Source organism: Heptranchias perlo, chromosome 38, assembly GCF_035084215.1.
Source record: "Heptranchias perlo isolate sHepPer1 chromosome 38, sHepPer1.hap1, whole genome shotgun sequence".
Lineage (NCBI taxonomy): Eukaryota > Metazoa > Chordata > Chondrichthyes > Hexanchiformes > Hexanchidae > Heptranchias > Heptranchias perlo.
In genome coordinates this window covers 17,314,636-17,339,165 of record NC_090362.1, presented here as the reverse complement: position 1 = coordinate 17,339,165, position 24,530 = coordinate 17,314,636, and the positions used below count along the sequence as shown (strand labels likewise).

The window sequence follows — 24,530 nt, the reverse complement described above, 5'->3', positions numbered from 1 at the left end:
AATGAATGAAGATACCCAAAAGACCCCGATCCGGGGGGCCTCGCGTAAAGACAGACCCACCTCACGAAAGTTTCTCAAGTCTTCTCCAGCTTTATCGCGCTGCTCCTCCAGGTTCCTCACCTGATCGTGGTATCTTCGGAGGGCCTCTCGTGTAGACTGCAGCTCTCGCATCAAACTGTCATTTTCCTGGCAAACCCCCAGAGGAAAAAAAAAGTGATGGGGAGCGGTGGGGGCGAGTGAAAGAGAAGAAAGAAAGAATGCAAGTCAAGAGTTTATAACAAATTTGGAGTTTGAGAGATTTCAATATAGGAGATTCAAGTGGAAGTAAATGAGGCATCTCAAACCACTCAGCGTTACTCCCCTATTCTGTAAACTGAAGTGCAGCAGGGCAGACAGTTTCAAAAGGGACAAGTCTGAACGTGTATGACTGTGCAAAAGCAGGCTGGCCTCCAGGAGGACACAAATCCTCGTCAATTTATTGCTCCATTTGTTTACTTTGCAAGGCAGAATCTTATAGGCAAATCTGAAGGACAGGAATTTAACCTTTGGAGGGCGATCGAAGCAAAGTCCCTCACGGACCAATGTGGACATTGGACCACTCACTAATGAAGCAGGTTAGAGCACCCTCGGGCGACTCCGTTGACCGAACCAAGTCTTCTTGAACGGGAAGGTTGCGGGTTTGATCCTCAGCGTGCCCGATTTAGTTGGTCTCCGGCAGGGCACAATTAAGGACGTTAAAGTTTGGCTTTGATGCTCAGGCTAGAGAGCAAAAAGAAACAGCCAGCATTCCTGCTCATAGTCGTTATCCAGTGACCACTGTGGAAAGTGTGGATGTCCGATGAGAATGGGAATGGAGTCGGTCATGATGCCTCCCATGGTCCAACAGCCTGCCAGCATGCCCTAAGTTCACATATGAAGAATGGCCATTTGGACAAACCACCAGATGGTGGTTGACTATTGAGTCGGTTCTGTATTCTGTCTACCTCACCAATGCTGTTTGATCTGGCCTAACAATGTTACTTTGTCTACCCAAACAACGTCCGCCTCATAGGAGTGCAGTAACATTAGGAACAGGAGGAGGCCCCTCGGGCCTGCTCCGCCATTCAATTAGATCATTGCTAATCTGCGTCTCAACTCCAATTTCCCGCCTTGCTCCATATCCCTTGATACCTTTACCTAACAAAAATCTATCGATCGCAGTCTTGAAAGCTCCAATTGTCCCCCAGCGTCGGCAGCCTTTTGGGGGAAGTGGGACAAATTTCCACTACCCTTTGTGTGAAAATCTGCTGCCTGATTTCGCTCCTGAATCACCGATGCTATTCTGTCTGCCCCAACGATGATGCTTTGCTTCCAGAGTCCACGAAGATGCAACTAACCGAGTTCATTTCTGAAACAGAGCCCCAGTCTCGGGATAGAAACAGATTCACCACTAACTGTCGTTACTGTCCTCAGAAGTGACAACACTACTGGGAGGTGTAACTATAGTGTGATAAGTTTACATAGGCAGTTCCTACTATAAATGTGGACATAGGAATTTATAACAGAAATATAAAAGCAAGGACAGAATGTATGACTTTAAAATGCAGACTGAATTATCTCTGCAGCCCTGGTCCAATTAACCCCTGCCCTCTAACCCCACTTCACCTGAAGACCACCCTGGTCTTGACTCTCCGTGTGCAACGCCACGGGAGGTCGGCTGGCAAACGTTAAAAAAATTAGAAGGAAAGTTACGACGATAAAACACAACAAAAAATGTTCACCTGTTTCAGTACAACATCTTCCATTTTGGCCGAGGAGAATACGTGTGAGGGAGAAGAGGGCACAGACCTGTGGCTGCGGCTGATGAGGTCCAGTGAGGATTTCGCTTTTGCCATTTCGACCTCCAGATGTAAAATCCTGAGCAGAACAACAGAGTCTTTATTGCAGAAGGGCGATACGTTCACTACTAGATTGTGAACTTCTCACCCCCTTATCAGCTGTCACCTGTGGCTCAGTGGGTCGCACTCTCGCCTCGGAGTCAGAAGGTCGCGGGTTCGAATCCCACCCCAGGGACCCGAGCACAAAATCGAGGCTGACACTCCCAGTGCAGTACTGAGGGAGTGCTGCACTGTCGGAGGTGCCGTCTTTAGGATGAGACATTAAACCGAGGCCCCATCTGCCTTCTCAGGTGGACGCAAAAGACCCCTTGGTACTATTTTGAAGAAGAGCAGGGAAGTTCTCCCTCAACCAACATTACTAAAAGAAAACAGGTCACCTGGTCATTATCACATTGCTGTTTGAGGGACCTTGCCGTGCGCAAATTGGCTGCCGCGTTTCCTACATTACAACAGTGAGCGTATTTCATTGGCTTTGGAATGTCTTGAGGTCGTGAAAGGTGCTATATAAATGCAAGTCTTTCTTTCTTCCTGTCTCCAATCTGATACCCCAGGCTAAATTTCACTGTGAGTTACGTCCATTGACACTGCATTCAAGTATCGTAGATTCATGTCATCTGCACATTATCCATACTGAAGATGGGAACGTCAAAGTCAAGAGAGGTCTCAACACTCAATTGGTTAGTGCACTGGCCGTGGTGGTATTGAGTCATGTGGACTCCAGATACTGTACTGTGCAGCCAATTGCTTTCAATGGTCCATGGTGAGGGGTGCTGATGGCAGGTTCGGGCATCTGGCACTGGCTCCCGGTCGATCAACGCCTTGAACTTAAAATTCTCACCCTTATGTTCAAATCCATCCAAGGCCTCGCTCCTCCCTATCTCTAGCCTAATGCCAATTACCATCTCAACAACAACTTGCATTTATATAGTGCCTTTAACGTAGCGAAATGTCCCAAGGCGTTTCACAGGAGCACTAACAGACGCAAAAATTGACACCGAGCCAAATAAGGAGACATTAGGACAGGTGACCAAAAGCTTGGTCAAAGAGGCAGGTTTTAAAGAGCATCTTAAAGGAGGAGAGAGAGGCGGAGAGGTTTAGGGAGGGAATTCCAAGGTTTAGGGCCTTGGCAGCTGAAGGCACGGTCGCCAATGGTGGGGCAAAGGAAATCAGGGATGCGCAAGAGGCCAGAATTGGAGGAGAGCAGAGATCTCGGAGGGTTGCAGGGCTGGAGAAGTTTACAGGGATAGGGAGGGGCGAGACCATGGAGGGATTTGAACACAAGGATGAGAATTTTAATTTCAAGGTGTTGATGGACCGGAAACCAATGCCGGTCAACGAGCACAGGGGTGGTGGGCCATCAGCCAAGAACGGACCCATGGGTGAGATCCCGGAACATGCCGAATGCCAGTGCAACCGGATTCAGCGTGATTAAGGACTTTTAGGGAGAAGTGGCACAAATATTAGTAGCACTAAAAAAAAGATGCAATATAAACACCACAAAACACGCACCCATCCATACTTAATCTATCGAGGGTCTTACACGTAGCAAGAGTCACATTTTAAATGTGTCCACAGCACAAAATATCTGCTCTGCTTCTCACATTAGCTCAAAGTTCCCAGGGACAAATCAAAAAGCACTTTACCACCATCCACTTACAGTGATTGGTTGAAGATTCCAACCAATCAAAAAACATCACTATCCCTGTCTCTTGATTGGCTCAAGAACCAGTCAAACTACGTTGCCACTATCAACTTACTGTCTGTGTCTCTCACAAACTTCAACCAAATCTCAAACTCACGGTGAGCAATGACACAGGAGAGCCACTGGTGTACACATACTGAATGCAGAGATGTTAGAGCGGGGAATGCTTTGCCACAGGGAGTCGAGGCAGAGCCCATCACACCTTCTGAGGGAAGGGTAGATACACATTCGGAGCAGGGACGAGGGACTTCAGTTACGTGGAGAGACTGGAGAAGCTGGGATTGTTCTCCTTAGAGCAGAGAAGGTTAAGTGGAGATTTAATAGGGGCGTTCAAAATCGTGAAGGGATTTGATAGAGTAAATAAGGAGAAGCTGTTTCTACTGGCGGGAGGGTGGGTAACCAGAGGACACGGATTTAAGGTGCCCGGCAAAAGAACCAGAGGGGAAATGAGGAGAATTTCTTTTTATATTTATGCAGCGAGTTGTTATGATCTGGAATTCGCTGTCTGAAAGGGCGATGAAACTTTCAAAAGGGAGCTGGATAAATACTTGAAGGGAAAAAATTTACAGGGCTACGGGGAAAGGGACGAATTGGAGAGCTCTTGCAAACAGCAGGAGCAGGCATGATGGGCTGAAAGGCCTCCTTCTGTGCTGTAAGATTCTATGATACAGAGCTACGAGCAGAGCGCAGGGGGGTAGCAAGACTCGTTTTGGATTTCTCTCGCAAAGAGCAACATAGATACAATGGGTTAAGGTTCTGCACACACATACACCTTAAGCTGCAAAACATTAAGCTGCAAGGCCAACTCACTTATCTTGCAGCTCTCCACTTTTCTTGTGGTCTTCGAGTCGTGACATTTCCAGTAAGTTCTTCTCTCCTTCCAGTTGAGAAATGGAATTTTCCAGGTGCTAAAAATAAAGTCATTAAATAAGTAACAAATAAAAAAACACTTCAACCAACTGAATGTTTCAACTTTTAAAAATTTGTTCTCGGGTTGTGGGTGACGCTGACAAGGCCGGCATTTATTGCCCATCCCTAGTTGCCCTGAGAAGTTGATGGTGGACGGCTGCGGCCTTAGCAGCGAATGCTTTTACAACCGAGTGGTTTCCTCGGTCACTTCAGAGGGTGCCAAGAGTCAAGCGTATAGAATTTGAAAGAGTTCCTTCACTCCACCGTTGGCGGGCCGAGCCTTCGGCTGTCCAGGCCCTGAGCTCTGGAATTCCCTCCCTAGACCTCTCCGCTTCCCTACCTCTCTCTTTCCCCCCCCCTTTAAGTCGCTCCTTAAAATCTACCTCTTTCACCAACCTGTCCTAATGTCTCCTGCTGTGGCTCAGTGTCAAATTTTGCCTGATAACGCTCCTATGAAGCACCTTGCGAGGTTTCGCTATGTTTAAAGGCAAGTTGTTGTCAAGTGAAATTGAAGTGCCATATAGAGCCAGGACTAGGCCCCAGGTGAAGTTGGTGAGACACCAGCGGTTGTTACTGGTTTTTTTTATAGCAAAACAGATTTTTAAGAGGCATCTCTCCCGAAGGTGCCAACACATGTGAGGGTAGAGTTCAAGGACAGCAGCAGCCCTCTGTTGTCGTGTGGGCTATTCAGCCATGCAAGGCATCGCAATTTTATTTATATCTGCAGATATAGGTGATGTATACCCTCATGACTCGTACACTTTCCAGCTGAGCTCACTGGATAACCATCTGGAGCAATAACACTGGTTCCTTACCCTAGGGGCACTGAGGAGAATTGTAGCATGCCAGCTGCTGCCTTCTGGCTGAGATAAGCACAAATCACTGTCCGTTCTGGGTACATTCGGGTCTGTATGGATCGGCACCACCCCCTCCTTTGGTCGGACATAATACACATGGAAACCCATCGCCATGCGTACGAGTGTCCAAACCAAACTGCTGATAATTCCAGGGATGGCAGAGTCTCTCTGAATAGGAACACAGCCGCTTGCCCAAGTCCAGAGAGCTCAGGCACAGATTGGCAACAGTTAGGCCAAACATCGAGCTTCTTGCTGCTTGGCCATCTCGGATCGCCCCACTCATTAGGGCATTGGTTTATCTGAAACCAAATAGGGAGAATCCCAGCCCCCAGTTACATCAAGGGACCTCCCCTTGATCGTATTCAGCGAGGTTGACTCATAAACTCAGATTTCTGACTATACCAGAATGATACCGGAGCTAAAAGGGTTAAATTAACTTTCGTGCCAGATAAGTGCCAGGCAATGACCACCTCCCCTTGACATTCAACAGCATTACCATCCGAATCCCCCACCATCAACATCCAGGGGGTCACCATTGACCAGAAACTTTATTGGACCAGCCATATAAATACTCTGGCTACAAGAGCAGGTCAGAGGCTGGGTATTCTGTGGAGAGTGACTCACCTCCTGACTCCCCAAAGCCTTTCCACCAGCTACAAGGCAGAAGTCAGGAGTGTGATAGAATATTCTCCACTTGCTTGGATGAGTGCAGCTCCAACAACACTCAAGAAGCTCAACACCATCCAGGACAAAGCAGCCCGCTTGATTGGCACCCCATCCACCACCCTAAACATTCACTCCCTTCACCACCGGCGCACTGTGGCTGCAGTGTGTACCATCCACAGGATGCACTGCAGCAACTCGCCAAGGCTTCTTCGACAGCACCTCCCAAACCCACGACCTCTATCACTTAGAAGGACAAGGGCAGCAGGCACATGGGAACAACACCACCTGCATGTTCCCCTCCAAGTCACACGTCATCTCAACTTGGAACTATATCGCCGTTCCTTCATCGTCGTTGGGTCAGAATCCTGGAACTCCCTTCCTAACAGCACTGTGGGAGAACCTTCACCACACAGACTGCAGCGGTTCAAGAAGGCGGCTCACCACCACCTTCTCAAGGGCAATTAGGGATGGGCAATAAATGCTGGCCTCGCCAGCGACACCCACGTCCCATAAACGAATAAAAAAAATTACAAGGACAGGTTGCATAGACTAAGCTTGTATTCCAGTGAGTATAAAAGATTAAGGGGTGAACTAATTTAGGTGATTAAGATAACTAAAGGAGTTGATAAGGTAAATAGAGATAAACTATTTCCTCTGGTGGGGGGAGTCCAGAACAAGGGGGCATAATCTTAAAATTAGAGCCTGGCCGTTCAGGGGTGATGTCAGGAAGCACTTCTTCACACAAAGGGTAGTAGAAATCTGGAACTCACTCCCCCAAAATGTTGTTGAGGCTGGGGTTCAATTGAAAATTTCAAAACTGAGATTGATAGATTTTTGTTAGATCAGGGTATTAAGGATTACGGAACCAAGACGGATAAATGGAGTTAAGATACAGATCAGCCATGATCTAATTGAATGGCGGAATTTATGTGGCTGGTCCAGTTAAGTTTCTGGTCAATGGTGACCCCCAGGATGTTGATGGTGGGGGATTCGGTGATGGTAATGCCGTCGAATGTCAAGGGGAGGTGGTTAGACTCTCTTGTTGGAGATGGTCGTTGCCTGGCACTTGTCTGGCGCAAATGTTAATTTAACCCTTTTAGCTCCGGTATCATTCTGGTATAGTCAGAAATCCGAGGGGCTGAATGGCCTACTCTTGTTCCTATATTTATAACTGGATGTCACAGAGTTATAAATACCCAGAACTGGTTTACTACAATATCTAATAAATGTTTTTATTTAGGACAGTAATTTCTTGACATTCTAAAATATCAAGATTAAACCCAAAACCAGCTGCTATGATCACATGAGCAGAGACATTCTCAATTTGAAAGAGAAAAAAAACAGGATGTTGGAAGTAAACAGCAGTCAGAATCAGTAAAGAGAAAAGATGGGTTAATATTTTAGGTAGAGACTTGTCTGAGAAAGGGTGCCCACATAAAAACACAAGCCTCTCTTTTACTTTCACAGATTCTGATGGACCTGCTGTGTGTTTCTTGTTTTAACTACCATTCCCAAGTTGCTATAGCAACAGATTTTTCTTCTCTTCCCAAATAAATATTCAACATAAAATGTACCCACCCACCTCCATCTCTGCCCTCCACCTCCCATACAGCACAGATTAAATTTTGAAAATACATTTTCGACAAGCACACACATTCGCAGTGTATCTAGGGGGGAGAAAATGGGAGACAAGTCACTTACTTTCTGCTTGAGAGACAGGAGCTCAATCGTGGCCTTGCTCTCCAACAGCTGACTCTCTCGTTTCCGCAGCTGGTCAGACTGCCCCTCCAAAAGTCCGTGCGCATCTTTCAGACGGTCCACCAGCTGCGCTCTCTTCTTCCCGCTGTCCGACAGGGAGACCTTGAGGTCCACGTCAAAGCGGCCCAAACCCACCCTCTGTGGGGACGAGCGGAGGGGCTCCTCTTCTTCCTGAAAGGGATCTGGAAGGCGAGACAGGGAGTGCTGCCTTCTGGCCATCATCTGGTCGTAGGACCCGAAGTCCAGTGCTCCGTTTGGGAGAGGAGGGCTAGCGCAGAAACAAAAAAAAAGTGCACAATGTCAGGTGATAACTCACCTTCAGTGTGTCAGCTGCACAGAATGCAAATCTCCCTTTGTTTGTGCAGAAATATTAACTTTGACAAGCAGTTACCTCACCTGCACTACCTCTTACCTACTTCAAGAGGGCAGCAATGGCCGTCTAAACTCCTGCCAGCACAATTTTTCAGACAGTGATTCTGAAAAGCCTTGAATTTATCATTAATCTTGGTGTCAGCAGCCTCTTACTCCCCACTCCTCTATCGCACAGCCCATCACCAAATGCCTGAGTGGCTCACACCATGAAGATTGACCACGTGGACAAGGGACTGGAGGGCTGCTGGTCTGATGGAACCAGATCCCCAACACCAGTCACGATTCTCAGGAGAAAAGGGGAAGGAGGTTCCACAGTTCAGCATATTTCTCTAACTGCATCATTTGGCATTAGAGGCAGAAAATCAGTGATAGATTAGAATCACGTATTTTTAAAAACTGAGGTTTAAAATTGAGTACAAAGGTTAAAGGCGCCATGTGACTCGAGGCCCTGGGATGGTTTCCATTTTCCAAATGGAGGTGGGCGGAGATGCTTCCTCAGTACATGCAGCTGAGTTGTTGAACCGTTTACAAGATTTTGCATCGAGGCTTTCCTCAGGAGAGAGGGTGGATACCAAATTAAGGCAGGAGAAAGAGATGACATTACAACACGAAATGGCCTCAAAATAATTATCATGGAAATAACTTGCAGCGCTCCTTTTTATTTCTACTTGTGCCCGAGAAACAATTGCAAAATTTCAGGGAGACATGCTACAGGTTCCCTCTGTGGTTGAGGGTTGTTCTGAAACAGATGCTTTAATGATCTTGATGAACGTGGTTTGATTACCCACTGATTCAACTTGGCCGATACCAGCAATTGTTTGGCACAACCCCCCATCCAACCCAAGCTGCCTTACACCGACTTCTGCTGATGAACTTGCATTTTTATATAATGCCTTTCACGTCCTCAAGACTTCCCAAAGTGCTTTACAGCCAATGAAGGACTTTTTGAAGTGTAGTCACTGTTGTAATGTAGGAAACGCAGCAGCCAAATTGCACACAGCAAGATCCCACAAATAGCACTATGATAATGACCAGATAATCTGTTTTTAGTGATGTTAGTTGAGAGAGAAATATTGGACAGAACTTCCCTGCTTTTCTTCCAAATAGTGCCATGGGATCTTTTGTGTCCACCTGAGAGGGCAGACGGGGCCTCGGTTTAATGTCTCATCTGAAAAACGGCACCTCCGACTGTGCAGCACTCCCTCAGTAAACCCACTGGAGTGTCAGCCTGGATTATGTGCTCAAGTCCCTGGCTGCACTGCTCGTGCCCAATCCAGCCAGTTGATAGCAGCCCTTCTGACCCACTGCAGTTTATACTGTCTCCTACCCAACCCAACTTGGCAAATCCTACTGACCCAACCTGGTTTATTATGGTTTTACGAGCTCGAAGATTGTAGGAGGAAGACTGGACGGAAAGAGACAGGAGCTCGGCTGTTTTGATTTCCTAGGAAAGGATGAGTTAAAGCAGGAATCAAAAAAACAATGCTGGAGAAGACAGATGGCGTCCATTGAATCTACTGTCCTACCTGCCGGTGTCAAAAGGGTCATAATAAAGCCTCCGTGTAGAGTTTGCTAATCGAAGGTGCTCCTCTCGTACTGGACTAACAGACCTCGACCTCAAACCCTTCAGGCTGTGGTACGGACAGATCGATGCGAAGCTCTCCAGCTCCTTGGGCAGGGAGTCCTGAAACAGAAGGAACAGACGAGGGGCTCAGGTTAAAAGACCCGAGACGTTCAGCACTTGACATATCTTCCACCTCTATCAGCTCAGACTAAGACGTTTGTCTCAGTACACAAATCAGGGAGACAGCTTGCCAGCTTATTTAAAGCCGCACTGCCCCACAATTCACTTCCAACTAAAAGCCAAAAAAAAACTTCTTCTAAATAATTTTTTTTTTATTATCATCAACACTACACACAAATACTCATTGACGTGTAGAGTTAAGTTCACGCACGCTTGATTTGTGTACTCACGCCACTCTGTGTGCAACCCTGTAGATGCTTGGGGGGAGGGGGCAGGAGCTCATCAAAGCAAGAGGGCTTCAGTTGGCCTCAGCACCCATGAGCTGGGGCGGGGGAACGATGAAAATCAACCATGGTTTCCACTCCTGATAATTATCCGCTGACGCCCGCTGGAAAGTGCATGCGTGCGGGTACTGGATAATATACAGTCAGGAGTGGCCGTGAGGCTCCCCATGGTCAAATAGCACACTGACGCTTACCGTCGAGGTTCACACGCGACGAATGGCCAATTGAATGAGGTGCCTCGCAGAGGAGGCCCCGACGTGTGCCAGAACCTTCAGGTAAGAAGGAGATTCAATGCAGTTGCAGCAGCAGCTATGAATGGGAACCAAACAGAGTAATTACCTGAAGCCCCGTCAAGTGTCATGTAAATCAGCAGCTCGTTCAAATGATTCGCAAGAGGCCCAGAAATGTGGAGGAGGTCAGGTTGCCTGATCACGTGCGAGAGGAAAGGGTTTTAAAGGGACGCTGTCTGCACAAACAGATGCTGCCAAACAAAGCTGGGGTTGTTCTCCTTAGAGCAGAGATGGTTAAGGGGAGATTTGATAGAGGTGTTCAAACTTGAAGGGTTTTGATAGAGTAGATAGGGAGAAACTGTTTCCACTGGCAGGAGGGTGGGTAACCAGAGAACACAGATTTAAGGTGTTTGGCGAAAGAACCAGAGGGGAAACAAACTAGATTAGGCGTGGATGATCGACAATCAACCAAGAGTACTGCGTGTGTGCGTGTCGAGTAATGACAGGAGCAGGCTTGTCTGTAGTGCCTCTCCACAGTCAAATAGCCTGCCAACACTTGCTGCCGAGGCTCAGACATGAGGTCAATTAAGAGAGGCAGCACAGGACAACTGTTCCTGCACCATGTGCACCTGGACCTTCAGCACATCTTGAAACATTTAAATGGGCAAATCAAAGAGGATGAGGTCAAGACGTGACGAGCTAGGGTGGCCGGCTGCCTAACGTTTATGACGCACTCCAGTGTAGAGGGGACTGTCTCTCCCGACCAGAGAAATGTTTATTAAAGCTGCAGAGCTTAATACTGGCTTTAAATATCGTTTGGGATTTCATGACACTTCCCTGAATCAACCAACTGGTTGTTACAGTAACTGTAACCAAAGCAACACATTTTTCATAGACTTTACTCACTGGCTGCTTTATTTAACCAAGTCAACAGTTAGTCTCATGGAAGGTGCATAGATCTAAAAATTCCTGGAACAACAGACCTGACAATACTCCCCTTGTAGGTTTTCAGAACTCAGCCAAGCTCTGCGCCAATAACCCACGTCTACACGTTCTCCCTTATATCCTGACTGCATCAAAACCACAACTCTTCACACAGTGGACAGCTCTAATCATTCGCTCCCAGGGTCTTGAAGGGTTTTGATAGAGTAAATAAGGAGAAACTGTGACCACTGGCAGAAGGGTCAGTAACTGGAGGACACAGATTTAAGATAATTGGCAAAATAACCGGGGAGGGAGATGAGGAGAAATTTTTTCACTCAGCGAGTTGTTACGATCTGGAACGCGCTGCCTGAAAGGGCGGTGGAAGCAGATTCAATAGTAACTTTCAAAAGGGAATTGGATAAATACTTGAGAAAGAAAAATTTGCAGGGCTGTGGAGAAAGGGCAGGGGAGTGGGACTAATTAGGCAGCCCTTTCAAAGAGATGGCACAGGCACGAGTGGCCTCCTTCTGTGTTGTATTATTCTGTGATCTCAAAACTGTGCAAATCCTTATCGCCATCAATCTTTCCTCCTTCCTGTAATCTTTAGTCTCTTAAAACTCAAGCTTGGCGTCACCTAACCACTACTTCCTGGTTTACTTTGTTTTCGCTGAGGTTTTCAGCACCGTTGGTAACGAGCACTATGAGCTAAGGTTAGATGCATGCAGGGGGAGGGAGATTTATTTTGGTGAGAATTGAGAAGAATCGAAAGAAAGAAGGACTTGCATTTATATAGCGCCGTTCACAAATTCAGGATGTCCCAAAGCGCTTTACAGCCAATGAAGTGTGGGCACTGTTGTAATGTAGGAAACATGGCAGCCTAGTTTGTGCACAGTGAGGTCCCACAAACAACAATGAGCACAGTGAGGTCCCACAAACAACAAGTCTCTGGAGTGGGACTTGAACTCACAACCTTCTGACTCAGAGGCGAGAGTGCGACCCACTGAGCCACAGATGACACCTAATTGAGGGAAGAAAACTGCGGGGGGGGGGAAAGAGAAGTGCTCCAGCAATATTGTAGTCTTTAAAAGCATGGATGAACGCATTCCATCATAGTGTGTGCGGAGCAGAGCCCAGTCAGCAGTGCAAGGGTTAAGCCAGGAATTTCTGATAAAAAGCTTTGTTTCACAAAAGATAAAAGGACAATGCTGAATTGGAAACACTGAATATTTACTTCATGTTGGATGATAAAGTGCTTTGGGAGGCACACTCTGGCCATTGCGACAGTAACCTTGCACACAGCCCCGCCATGCATGACAACAAATTGGCACCGTGATATTCTACTATTTACCCTTTGAAGATCTACAAGTTGTGGCAGAATTATTTGCAAGAAATGCCTGCAATTTAGGAGCGGCAGAAGTGGTGACTAGCGGTCTTGGTGATAGATGACACACGGAGTTTGACGCGGAGTTCAGGACAGGACACTAAGGTTCGACCTGAGGGCCTGGCAGGGAAATTAAAGGGGATGCCATTATTTTGTGGGAACTGAAAGGGAGAAGAAAATTGGAGGGGGCTGCACCTTTAAATTACATGAAACGGAGAACGTTCTAGTTATTTAAAAGGGAAAGTACAGCATGTGACAAAATTTGGACAAGCAAGGGCCATTTGACCTCATCAACTGCAGAATGCCAGCCCTACCATCTCCCCAGCACCGAGCTTTATCTTTAACAAGTCCATGTTTTGGCCTCAACCACCCTTGTTGGCAACACATCCCAGCTATCGGTCATCTTCTGTGTAAAGAAACTCCCTCTTGAGCGCTCTAATGGCTCGGTTGGTAAGTGCACTGCTTTGTGTGACACTCCACCATTCACACCAGAAGGCTGGTATTTAAAAGGGGTCAAGAATGACAACTACTTGCATTTATATAGACACTCCCACTAACTGTGCGGTTGTTTTCAGACTGACCTACTTTATCATCATTCTTCCCTCTTTGTACTCTTGGCCCCACGCTGCTGACACTCCCATGGTCATATAAAGAGGAGGGATGAAGTGTGAGCAGAGTTATAACCCATACCGATTTTAGCTCCACATCACTGATTGGTAACCTGTTCACTTCAGTGCCGCAGTGAATTTGAGAAGCTGTTAGCAACATTTGTGATGCAGAAAGGCTCCTGGACACTACTCAAGCGTTAAAAACAGAAACGGGAATGGTCAACCCAATCATCCCACCCTCATGAGCAGCCAGTAAAACATTTCTCTTTCTTAGTTGATCTCAGATAGGACAATAGTAAAGACACAATTGGCATCAGCACCTCTGTGATAAGGAGTGGGGAGAAAGTCAGGGCACGGCACTAGAAAGTCCATGTGTCAGCATCAGGCAAGAATGGATTGGGCTCAGCTGTGACTGTCCCCTCCCCCACCCTTGGCCCCCCGCCCCCCGCAACACCCCCCCCCATAATCGAAGAATCTGTCAACACTTTAACTTACACATTAAACAAAAGGAAAAGACTTGCATTTCTATAGCGCCTTTCACAACCTCAGAACGTCCCAAAGCGCTTTACAGCCAATGAAGTTCTTTTGAAGTGTAGTCAATGTTGTAATGCAGCAAATACAGCAGCCAATTTGTGCACAGCAAGATCCCACAAACATCAGTGAGATAACAACCGGATCATCTGTTTATGGTGATGATGGTTAATTGATAAATATTGGCCAGGACACATGCACAAAGTCCCCTTGTACAAGTTACAGGATGGTGTTTCGAGCCTGCGGAATCATAACCCTAACATCAGTCAACGTCTTCGAGACAAGAGGGGAGAAAACTGGAGCCTTGAATTCCTCTCTTTAAATGTTTTTAAGGTTTTTCTTGACAATGATCATGGACAATCGGTGGAGGGGGAATCTGCATGATTGTAGCAAGATCATAAAAACATTCCTTTAACAACCAAAGCTACTCCCCTCCCCCCCACCTACCCTCACCCAGTGCTTATTAGGTTTGCATAAAATGAAGATATTTAGTTAATCTAAAAATGTTTCACCCATGGCATGACTGGCACCACACACCACATTCAGTGAGTTGCTATGGGACTTCTACGGCTGGATTCTTTCCAGACTTGTCACCCGCTGGGCACGGCATCATTTGCTGGCACAGTGAACTCGGCAGGTACCCAACCTACACCGACCTTTAGACTCTTAGTGCAAACAGATTGGGAATCAGCGAGAAGCAAGAATATCTGGTGTTGAGTTGATCCAAGTCTCCATTGTAAAATTTGGGATCACACTGACCTAAGTCTCCATTGTAAATGGGACTATTAACTTCCATTATGTTGAGAGTACAAACCAATCTCACCATCCTCGACACCGAGAGACTGTCTACTAAAAGACCATGTCTGTGCCTTAAACAAATATAACCAATTTGTGAATTAATCTTCTTTCGTCCATTACTAGGTTTTATCCTCATGTTTAGAGGTTGGAACAATCTGACCCATGATCTTCTCCTTTACCAGTTTCAATGGTATTTGTCTTTGGGGAGCAGGAGTATGAACATTCATCTCACTGCAGTCTCTCCCTCTCCCCACTATCTGTACTGACAAAATCTAACCAATGAACATTGGGGATATCTCCAACTGCCCACAAACCCTTGGATAATATCTAAAGTTAAATCAGGAGGGGTGAGGTCAAATGATCTGCTCCCCTCCGCCCATCCCTGTATTTCTCTGATCATATCTGAAACTGACCACCAACAAAGTTCTTGTACTCTTTTGTCATTTCCAACTTGACGTATCGAATGCTGAATTGCAAGATTTGGGAAGAAAAGAAAATATTGGACTCTAACGTCCCAACTTTTGTCAGTGCTCCCCAAAGGGGTGTCTGAATGTTTCTGAGCAAATCCGCCACATGATGTGTTACCAAGCCACACAGGCCAGGAATGCCGTCGGTGCAATCTCGCTGAGCTCAGGCGAAGCAACAGTAGGGGGTTCTACCGCTGGCCCGAGCAACCCTGAGCTAAAGAGGGGGAGCAAGAAACAAAAGTAATCAGCCAGGGTTTGATCGCTATCGGCGCTATTATTTGAAAGTGCACGTCTGCCAACATCAGGTGTGGGCTTGATAGGAGGGCACAGGGGTGGTTGAATAGCTGACAGCCCATTCTGAGAAATAACTACATGGATCAGGAGCTAGCATCTGTGAAACATTTGGCTGGAGCTTAAGTGAGAAAATTGAGTGGGCAATCAATGCATGCACAGTTAAGCAAAGTTTCCCAAAGCTTCAGCCTTAGGATGAATGGCTCGACTAGCACACTCACAGATATGCCAACCACAGCAATAAAACAATCGGTGTACAGAATAGACACATTGGTGATTTGCCTGAAATCAGGGCAAGGAAGCTAAAAAATAAATTAATCTCTCCGTGGTTGGTCATTAGCAATTGTACCCCCTTGTGCTCTCGATTAAAAGGGGCAGATTTGAACATTTTTTTTTTAATATTCATTCAATCTCGGGATACGGGCATCGCTGACAAGGCCAGCATTTATTCCCCGCCCCTAGTTGCTTTTGAGAAGGTGTTACCGAGCCTCCTTCTTGAACCGCTGCAGTCTGTGTGGAGAGTGCTGTACCGTACTACAGCGAGCAATAGGGCGACCTGCTCTGCAGTTTTGAACTGGGGGACGGTGCCCAGTAATTGTGACAATCAAAAATTAAATCAAAAGTCGATTGCAGCATTTTTTTTTTTAAAAAAGCTGTGTACATATGCAGGCAGACACCAATTTTGCACATAAGCACAAGTTTTTTTTTAAAAATAGCCCACCCCCTGTCCAGTATGGGTAAGTCAGAAGCTATTCCCAACACTGTGGCACAGCTGGATGGGGAGGGGTTGGAGCAGACCTGACCCTGCTAGAAATCTGCCTAAAAAGTGATGACTCATCTTGTACACCTGGAGTACTGTGTACACTTTTGGTCTCCTTACCTAAAGGGTACACTTTCCTTAGAGGCAACAACAGTTGTCTAGATTGATTCTTGGGATGAGAGGGTTGTTTTATGAGGAGAGATTGAGTAGAATGGACCTATACTCTTTTGGAGTTTGGAAGAATGAGAGGTGATCTCATTGGAACATATAAGAGTCTAAGAGGGCTTGACAGAGTACATGCTGAGAGGCTGTTTCCCCTGCCTGGAGAGTCTAGAGCTAGGGGACACAGTCTCAGGATAAGGGGTCGGCCATTTAGTACTGAGATGAGGAGGAATTTCTTCACTCGAAGGGTTGTGAATCTTTGGAATTCTCTACCCAAGAGGGCAGCGGATGCTCAGTCGTTGAGTATATTCAAGGCGGAGATCGATAGATTTTTGGACTTTAGGGGAATCAAGGGATATGTGGATCGGATGGGAAAGTGGAGTTGAGGTTGAAGATCAGCCATGATGTGATTGAATGGCGGAGCAGGCTCGAGGGGCCATATGGCCTACTCCAGCTCCTATTTCTTATGTATTGAGTTGGCTGGTCTTAGCCAGGGCAGGGGCTGGGACAGTCCAATTGGCCTCATTGCCCCCAGTGCCACAGCTTCGATCTCTGGCCTTTTCTGAGTAAGTTGGTATCAGCTGGGGCAGCAATTGGCCTCAGTGTCTCTTGGTGAGGATTTCCTGCTTCTGATCACTATTAAGTGTGTGTGTGTGTGTGTGTGTGTGTGTGTGAACCAGACGAGGACAGGATAAGCCTCAGTTGTGATGAATTGAGGAAGAGAGAACATTGGAGGGGCATTTTTTTTCAAAAGTATATATAATCATTTTAATTTTTCCTCGTGGGATGTGCATTAACTGCCCACCCCTAGTTGCCCCTAAGTAGGCCTGACAGCATTAACAAACAAACAAACAGTGTGGGACTGGAGTGACATGTAGACCATTGGTGAATTTTTCATGTCCATCTTTCCCCTGGCACCATCCTATAGGTTGGCACTGAATTTGACAACTTAACATGGTGAAATTTGAACTCCAGACCTCTGGGCTACCAGTCCAGTACCACATGCACCAGGGTCTCAGAAGTTAAGGTGTATAATTTGGTTACACCCCCGCCCTAGATCCAGCATGATACAGCATCACTGAACTGATAATTCTCCTCCTGGACCACACAGCGCTGAACATAGGAACATAGGAACAGGAGTAGGCCATTCAGCCCCTCGAACCTGCTCCGCCATTTGATAAGATCATGGCTGATCTGTGATCTAACTCCATATACCTGCCTTTGGCCCATATCCCTTAATACCTTTGGTTGGCAAAAAGCTATCTATCTCACATTTAAATTTAGCAATTGAGCTAGTATCAATTGCCATTTGCAGAAGAGAGTTCCAAACTTCTACCACCCTTAGAAATGTTTTCTAATCTCACTCCTGAAAGGTCAGGTTCTAATTTTTAGACTGTGCCCCCTACTCCTAAAATCCCCAACCAGTGAAAATAGTTTCTCTCTATCAACCCTATCTGTTCCCTTTAATGTCATAAACTTCGATCAGATCACCCCTTAACCTTCCAAACTCTACAGACTACAACCCCAATTTGTGTAATCTCTCCTGGTAACTTAACCCTTGAAGTCCGGGTATCATTCTAGTAAACCTACGCTGCACTCCCTCCAAGGCCAATATGTCCTTCCGAAGGTGCGGTGCCCAGAGCTGCTCACAGTACTCTAGGTGCGGTCTAACCAGAAATCTTCCCTAAAATAAGAGGCATTACCTGAAATCGGAGCGGAGATTTTTTTGTCCTGTACAGTTCCTCGTAGCTCCTGTCCAGCTCCGCAAGGGTGAGAGGTGGGGACCGCAGGAGTCCTTGGCTGCACCAGTTGCCGCTCAGCCCCAACTTGTGGCGGCGGTCCTGCTCAGCCAAGTACCGAGAGGAACCTCGGCTGGTGGGGAAATCGGCCATTTGTCAATCGCACGGTGTCCAAACCAGGGCTGGGAATGTCTTCCAGAAACCACTTGCAGCGAAACTGGGTGAAATCTCCAGGATCAGCCAGGGCACGACTCGCCTGCAACTCTTTGCTCAGTGATCCTAACTCCATTAAAGATACTTTAAATCGCTGTAGAGAGACGCTTGCACCAATCACTGCAATATAAAAAAAAATCCAGGCACTTTCCAGATGACAGTGTAAGAAATAATTATTGTGTTGCCATTTGTAAATACCCCTCCTTCTGCATCCACAGTAACCAGAAACACACACCCATCTGCAGCCAGTGACCCGAGTTCTTTTATAGTAAGTTTTTCAGGTGGTTTTTTACAGCTTCTCTCTGGTTCTCGGGTGAGTTTCAATGTATCCCCGGCACTGTATCCTTTCCCCGGGGGTTCCCCCACACTGTATCCTTTCCCCGGGGGTTCCCCCACACTGTATCCTTTCCCCGGGGGTTCCCCCACACTGTATCCTTTCCCCGGGGGTTCCCCCACACTGTATCGACCTGAAATCAGTTACAATGTATCCAACCTCCTGTCATTTCAGGCAGACTGCGCCTGCGCGGCCAGCCCAGCTGGCGCGGGGAACCGCGGGAATTCTACCCCTGAATCAAAAGGACCAGAGAAGCAGCCCCGAGTTCACTAACATTACAGTGTCCGCTATATAGGCGCCATCACCTGCATTCACTGTCTCATTACTTAGTTTACTGGTATATTGTAAATATATTATATATATATATATATCAAAACCATGACAGGTTTGAACAGAGTAGATAGAGAGAAACTATTCCCATTGGCAGAAGGGTCAAGAACCAGAGGACAAAGATTTAATGTGATTGGCAAAAGAACCAATGGCGACATGAGGATAAACATTTTTACACAGCGAGTGGTTATGATCTGGAATACACTGCCTGAGGGGGTGGTGGAGGCAGATTCAATCGTGGCTTTCAAAAGGGAACTGGATAAATACTTGAAAGGAAAAAAAAATTGCAGGGATAGGGCGGGGGGGGGTGGGACTAACTGGATTGCTCGTGTAGAGCTGGTGCGGACTCGATGGGCCAAATGGCCGCCTTCCCTGCTGTAACCTTTCTATGATTGTAAATTAAGTAAGAGTAAATGAAGAGTTTCTGACAAATCAAACCTTCTGGGCCTAAAGACCCCACCCCTTTTAACTTAGTCTTACAGGTCCCTGGGAAACAACTCTCAGGTTGTAACTGTAATGTCAATGTACTTTGCTCTGGAGACGGGTTGGCCCCTGACTCCAGACTTACTTTACACTTTAGTTTCACACCTATGCTACAAGCCCAATTGTAATGGAACGACAGCCTTAAATGTCCCCTTGCATTACCTGATTTCTCTCGATTCCTCCACTGCTTGATTTGTCACCTTGCCTGTCCGACATTCAGTCTTGGTTGAGCTGTAATGTTCTCCAATTGAACATTGGGAAGACTAAAGCCATTGAGTCCCCACCACAAACTCTGTTCCTTAGCCACTGATTCCATCACCATCCCTGGCCAGAGTCTCGGGCTGAACCAGATTGTTTGCAACCTCGGCATTCTGTTTGAACCGAAGCTGAGCTTTTGACCCCATAGCCTCTTCATCACAAAGACCGCCTACTCCATAATATCGCCCGTCTCTGCCTCTACCTCAGCTCGTCTGCTGCTGAAACCCTCATCCATGCTTTTGTTATCTCCAGACTCAACTATTCCAATGCTCTCCTGCTCAGTCTCCCATCTTCCACCCCCCATAAACTTAAGCTCATCCAAAACTCTGCTACCCTTATCATAACTCGCACCAAGTCCTGTTCACCCAACAGCCCCGTTCACACACCTACAATGGCTCCCGGTCCACCAACGCCTCGATTTTAAAATTCTCATCCTCGTGTTCAAATCCCTCCATGGCCTCGATCCTATCTCTATACCATCCTTCAGCCCTAACTGTGGCCTCTTGTGCATCCCCCACTTCCTTTGCCGCACCATTGGTGGCTGTGCCTTCAGCTGTCTAGGCCTCTCTCTCCTCCTTTAAGTCACTCCTTAAAACCTCTGTGACCAAGCTTTTGGTCACCTGTCCTAATATCTCCATGCGACTCGGTGTCAAGTTTTGTCTGGTAAGCTCATGTGAAGCGTCTTGGGACGTTCTATTATGTTAAAGGCGCCAAATAAATGCAAATTGTTGTTATTATTTAAGACTTTTTCAATTACTGAATCCTAGTAGAGCCAATGATAGACACTGCTGCATCGGATAGTGAACTACCAGGTACGGAATATAGTGTTGCCTGCTTCATGCATTTGCCGACATGGAATACTTTTGAAATTTGCGTGCTGCGTATCTGTTTCAGCAGCTTGGTAGTTGTCGCAGTGTGACTTTGCCTAAGTTCTGTTTGCAGAGGTAAAGTTCTTAAAGCAGAGAAATGCAGACGAGCCACTGGCTGAGGGAAGCAATGTTCTGAAGAAAATAAGTGAAAAGGATGCAGGTAAATTGTAAAGATCCTAGGGTGGATTCAAACACCTCTCTTGCACCAGGACTCAAAGTGTTTTACTGGAATTTGTAGTCAGCTCTGTAAAGTCCAGTAAAAGCTTTCTCTATCAACTTCCTTAAGTAATCCCATCTTTGGAGGTACTGAATCACACTAAATGCCAAAATGTCATTGCTTCTTCAATGTGCAAAAAATCTTTGAAAATAACCAGCACAGGAAGGGCTTTGCATCTTAAAGAGCAGCTCATTAAGGATAGATGAGACCGTGATTCACTATAAAGCATTGCTGGCTGCTGTGAGTATCTGTGGACATAAAAAGGGCAGTTTGCTAAGCCTGTTAGACTGCACTGGAGATACAGTAACACAAGTGGATGTTGATAAAGTACTTGTATGAAATTCCTCTAATTTTAGCATTGGTTTTAAACCATTTCAAGGTAATGTGGTTAAAAAGGGTGTCTTTGTGGATTATTCACAATGCTAAGCTTGTAGCCAGTGTATTAAATATACTAGAGCAGCAAATTATATGCGTAGCATCTGGGGCTGAGCTGCGTTTGGCAGACTGGGCCGGGGGAGGAGGGCAAACTCAAGATTTGGCCGACTTGGGCAGGAAGGGGACCGAGCTGGGAACTGGGGAATGCCAATTTACCCAGTCTGAAGGCCGAGCTGGAACCCGCACAGACTTGTAGGCCGACGACGGGTGACAGAGGTTCCTGGGAGGGAAATCGAGGCTGACCTCAAAATGATTAGGAGAGTCGTAACCAACCACCCTCCCGCCCCAACTGGCTGCCCCCGCCCCCGTGTAGCAGAGAGCCTCAATGGCCACAAATAGTTTATCTCTATGTTCCCATTTGTTTGCACGTATCTCAAGCCTGGTGTTCTGATTGAGAATGTATCCACCAGTGAGGTAACAGCACCAAATACTGCCCTTTGCAAAACGTCCATGTCCATGAATTCAAGCAATGCAAATCAACACACAAGAAATATAAGGGTAAATAGGACTGAGTCACCTGAACCTCAAGGGCCAGATTACCAGGGGCTGCAGGTCGGACTGTGTGAAACCAATCGATGAAGTTGCACCCCTCTCTCACTCCCTCCCTCTCTCAAAAATGATGCCCGTAAACTTTTCTACATTACCTCCCACAATACCCAGCAACATATTTAAGAAGTTTTAAAATTCAGTTTTAGTTGTTGATAATTTGCATTAATGGTCTTTATAACCTCTGGCCAGGACCCTGCAGGGTGATTTCATCAGAGGATGGGCAGATGCTATGCGTATCATGTGATTATGGGCAAACTCACTGACTGCAAGCTCGGTTCACAACTCTGAAAGGACTGTTTTATTAAAAAGTCCAGCAAAAGGGTCATTGCTCATCTGATTAAACGACTTGCAAGGGAATACTTCTATTTCAATCTGAGCCCTGGCGAGAGAATCATGCATCAAAATAAAGATCACAACCAGATTACAATCGGCCGTCCATCACGAGCTGTTTTTGCTTAGTGTTGAATAGCTGTGAGGAGTGGCAGTGCCAGTAACAGTGACTGTATGTGCAGTCAGAACAGGCCAACTGCCATCTGCTGGTGGACTTGTGTATAGCTCACTTGAATCAATCCCGTACCCAGCCCATTGTCTCAAAATGGCTTGCTCATCCCAGGCGGAATACCTATCTAATTCTCCCCTCTTTTCAAAATAAAGTCAATAATAATATTTGGAGTTGTGTTTCTAACTGTGCACTATAACAGTAATATTCTAGAATAGGGTCTGGAATACAAAGGGGTGGAAGTCATACTAGTTACGTCAAGCTCTGGTTAGACTCCCCCATACTGCGTTCAGTTCTGGGCCCTGCACCTCAGGAAGAATATATTGGCCTTGGAGGGAATGCAGCGCAGATTCAACAGAATGATAACGGGGCTGGTATGAGGACAGGATGCATAGACTAGGCTTGTATTCCCTTGCCTATAGAATCATAGAAGTTTACAACATGGAAACAGGCCCTTTGGCCCAACATGTCCATGTCGCCCAGTTTATACCACTAAGCTAGTCCCAATTGCCTGCACTTGGCTCATATCCCTCTATACCCATCTTACCCATGTAACTGTCCAAAATAGAAGATTAATGGGTGATCTGATTGAGGTGTTTAAGATGATTAAAGGAATTGATAGGGTAGATATAAACTATTTCCTCTGGTGGGGGGAGTCCAGAACAAGGGGGCATAACCTTAAAATTAGAGCTAGGATGTTCAGGGGTGATGTCAGGAAGCACTTCTTCACACAAAGGGTAGCGGAAATCTGGTACTCTCTTCCCCAAAAAGCTGTTGGGGCTGGGGGTCAATTGAAAATTTCAAAACTGAGATTGATAGATTTTGGTTAGGCACGGGTATTAATGTTATGGAACCAAGGCGGGTAGATGGAGTTAAGATACAGGTGTGCCATGATCTAATTGAATGGCAGAACAAGCTCGAGGGGCTGAATGGCCTCCTCCTGTTCCTACCTTCCTAGAAGTAACCTTTATAGATGCCAGTTAGCAGAACACGTCGTCCTTCCCAGCTTAATACTTGAAGATTAAGCTCAGTCCAAAATGTTGAGCAGTCGTAAATGTTGGCATTTTCTCAGCTTGATGAGAAGTGATTTTCAATCAACATTCAGCTCCTACTATTAATCAGTTTTCATTACAAAGCAACTAGTGAGGGGAATAAATGCAGCCTTACCAGCATTGCCCACATCCCAGGAAAAAGTTTATTAAAAAAAAAATTATGGGTTGTGGTATAGAGTGTGTTCCAATTCTTCAGCCAGAACAATTAGTATAGTGGCACCAAAGAATACCTAATTCCTTAGTCCATAGGGGGCACAATTTCAAAGTCCATAGGGCACAAAATGACACAAAATTTGGAAATATAGTAAACATTGAGGATAGTAGCAGACTTCAGGAGGACATAGACAGATTGGTGAAATGGGCAGACACAGGGCAGATGAAATTGAATGCAGAGAAGTGTGAAGTGATGCATTTTGTAAGAATGAGAAGAGGCAATATAAAATAAATGGCACAATTTTAAAGGGTGTGAAGGAACAGAAAGACCTGGGAGCTCACATACATAAATCTTTGAAGGTGGCATTACAAGTTGACAAAGCTGTTAAAAAAAATCAAATGGGATCCTTGGCTTCATAAACAGAGTCATAAGAGTTCAAACACAAGAAAGTTATGCTAAACCTTTATAAATCACTGGTTAGGCTCACTGGAGTATTGCGTCCAATTCTGGGCACCACACTTTAGGAAGGATGTCAATGCCTTGGAGAGGGTGCAGAGATTTACCAGAATGATACCAGGGATGAGAGACTTCAGTTACAGGGAGAGGCTTGAGAAGATGGGATTGTTCTCCTTCGAGCAGAGAAGGTTAAGAGAAGATATAATAGAGGTGTTCAAAATTATGAAATGTTTTGATAAGAGTCAATAAGGGTAAACTGTTTCCACCGGCAGGAGGGTCAGTAACCAGAGGACACAGATTTAATATAATTGGCACAAGGCCCAGAGGGGAGCTGAGAAATTTCTGATCTGTGCATTATACAAGTTGTCTGTTTCCATACCTTTCTGGTTCTTGAATCTCATTATTTACACCAAGGTCATCAAAATATTAAACCACAAATAGGTACAGTCATGTTCTGCGTAGGTTGTGGTATTTTGTAAGTACTTTCTAAAACTGCTCATTACTGAAATAATGAAGCAAACTACTTTGAATTTCAAATACAATCTGTCGTCAATATCAAGTGCAGGAGTTTTAAAGACTTAGCTTTGTGAACCTGGATCTCGTCCACTTTTCCTGATAGCC

General features: G+C 46.0%; 1 protein-coding gene across 4 annotated transcripts in view; it reads right to left on the bottom strand.

Annotated features, from left to right (window-relative positions):
* The window catches only part of LOC137304828 (myosin heavy chain, cardiac muscle isoform-like), a 96,392-nt gene extending 77,656 nt beyond the window's left edge, over nt 1–18,736 (bottom strand). For 3 of the 4 annotated variants that reach the window (XR_010958643.1, XM_067973567.1, XM_067973569.1), the window contains exons 1-6: nt 18,025–18,736; nt 9,668–9,825; nt 7,713–8,037; nt 4,390–4,487; nt 1,761–1,896; nt 61–186 (exon numbers count right to left, since the gene is read on the bottom strand). Coding sequence is in view for 3 of the 4 variants with exons in the window: in XM_067973567.1 (XP_067829668.1) it covers nt 61–186; nt 1,761–1,896; nt 4,390–4,487; nt 7,713–8,037; nt 9,668–9,825; nt 18,025–18,213 (1,032 nt within the window). In the remaining variant the exon portion in view is untranslated. The remainder of the gene's footprint in view (nt 1–60; nt 187–1,760; nt 1,897–4,389; nt 4,488–7,712; nt 8,038–9,667; nt 9,826–18,024) is intronic. The other variant, XM_067973568.1, reaches the window with a different exon arrangement.
* Between the last annotated feature and the right edge of the window lie 5,794 nt (nt 18,737–24,530).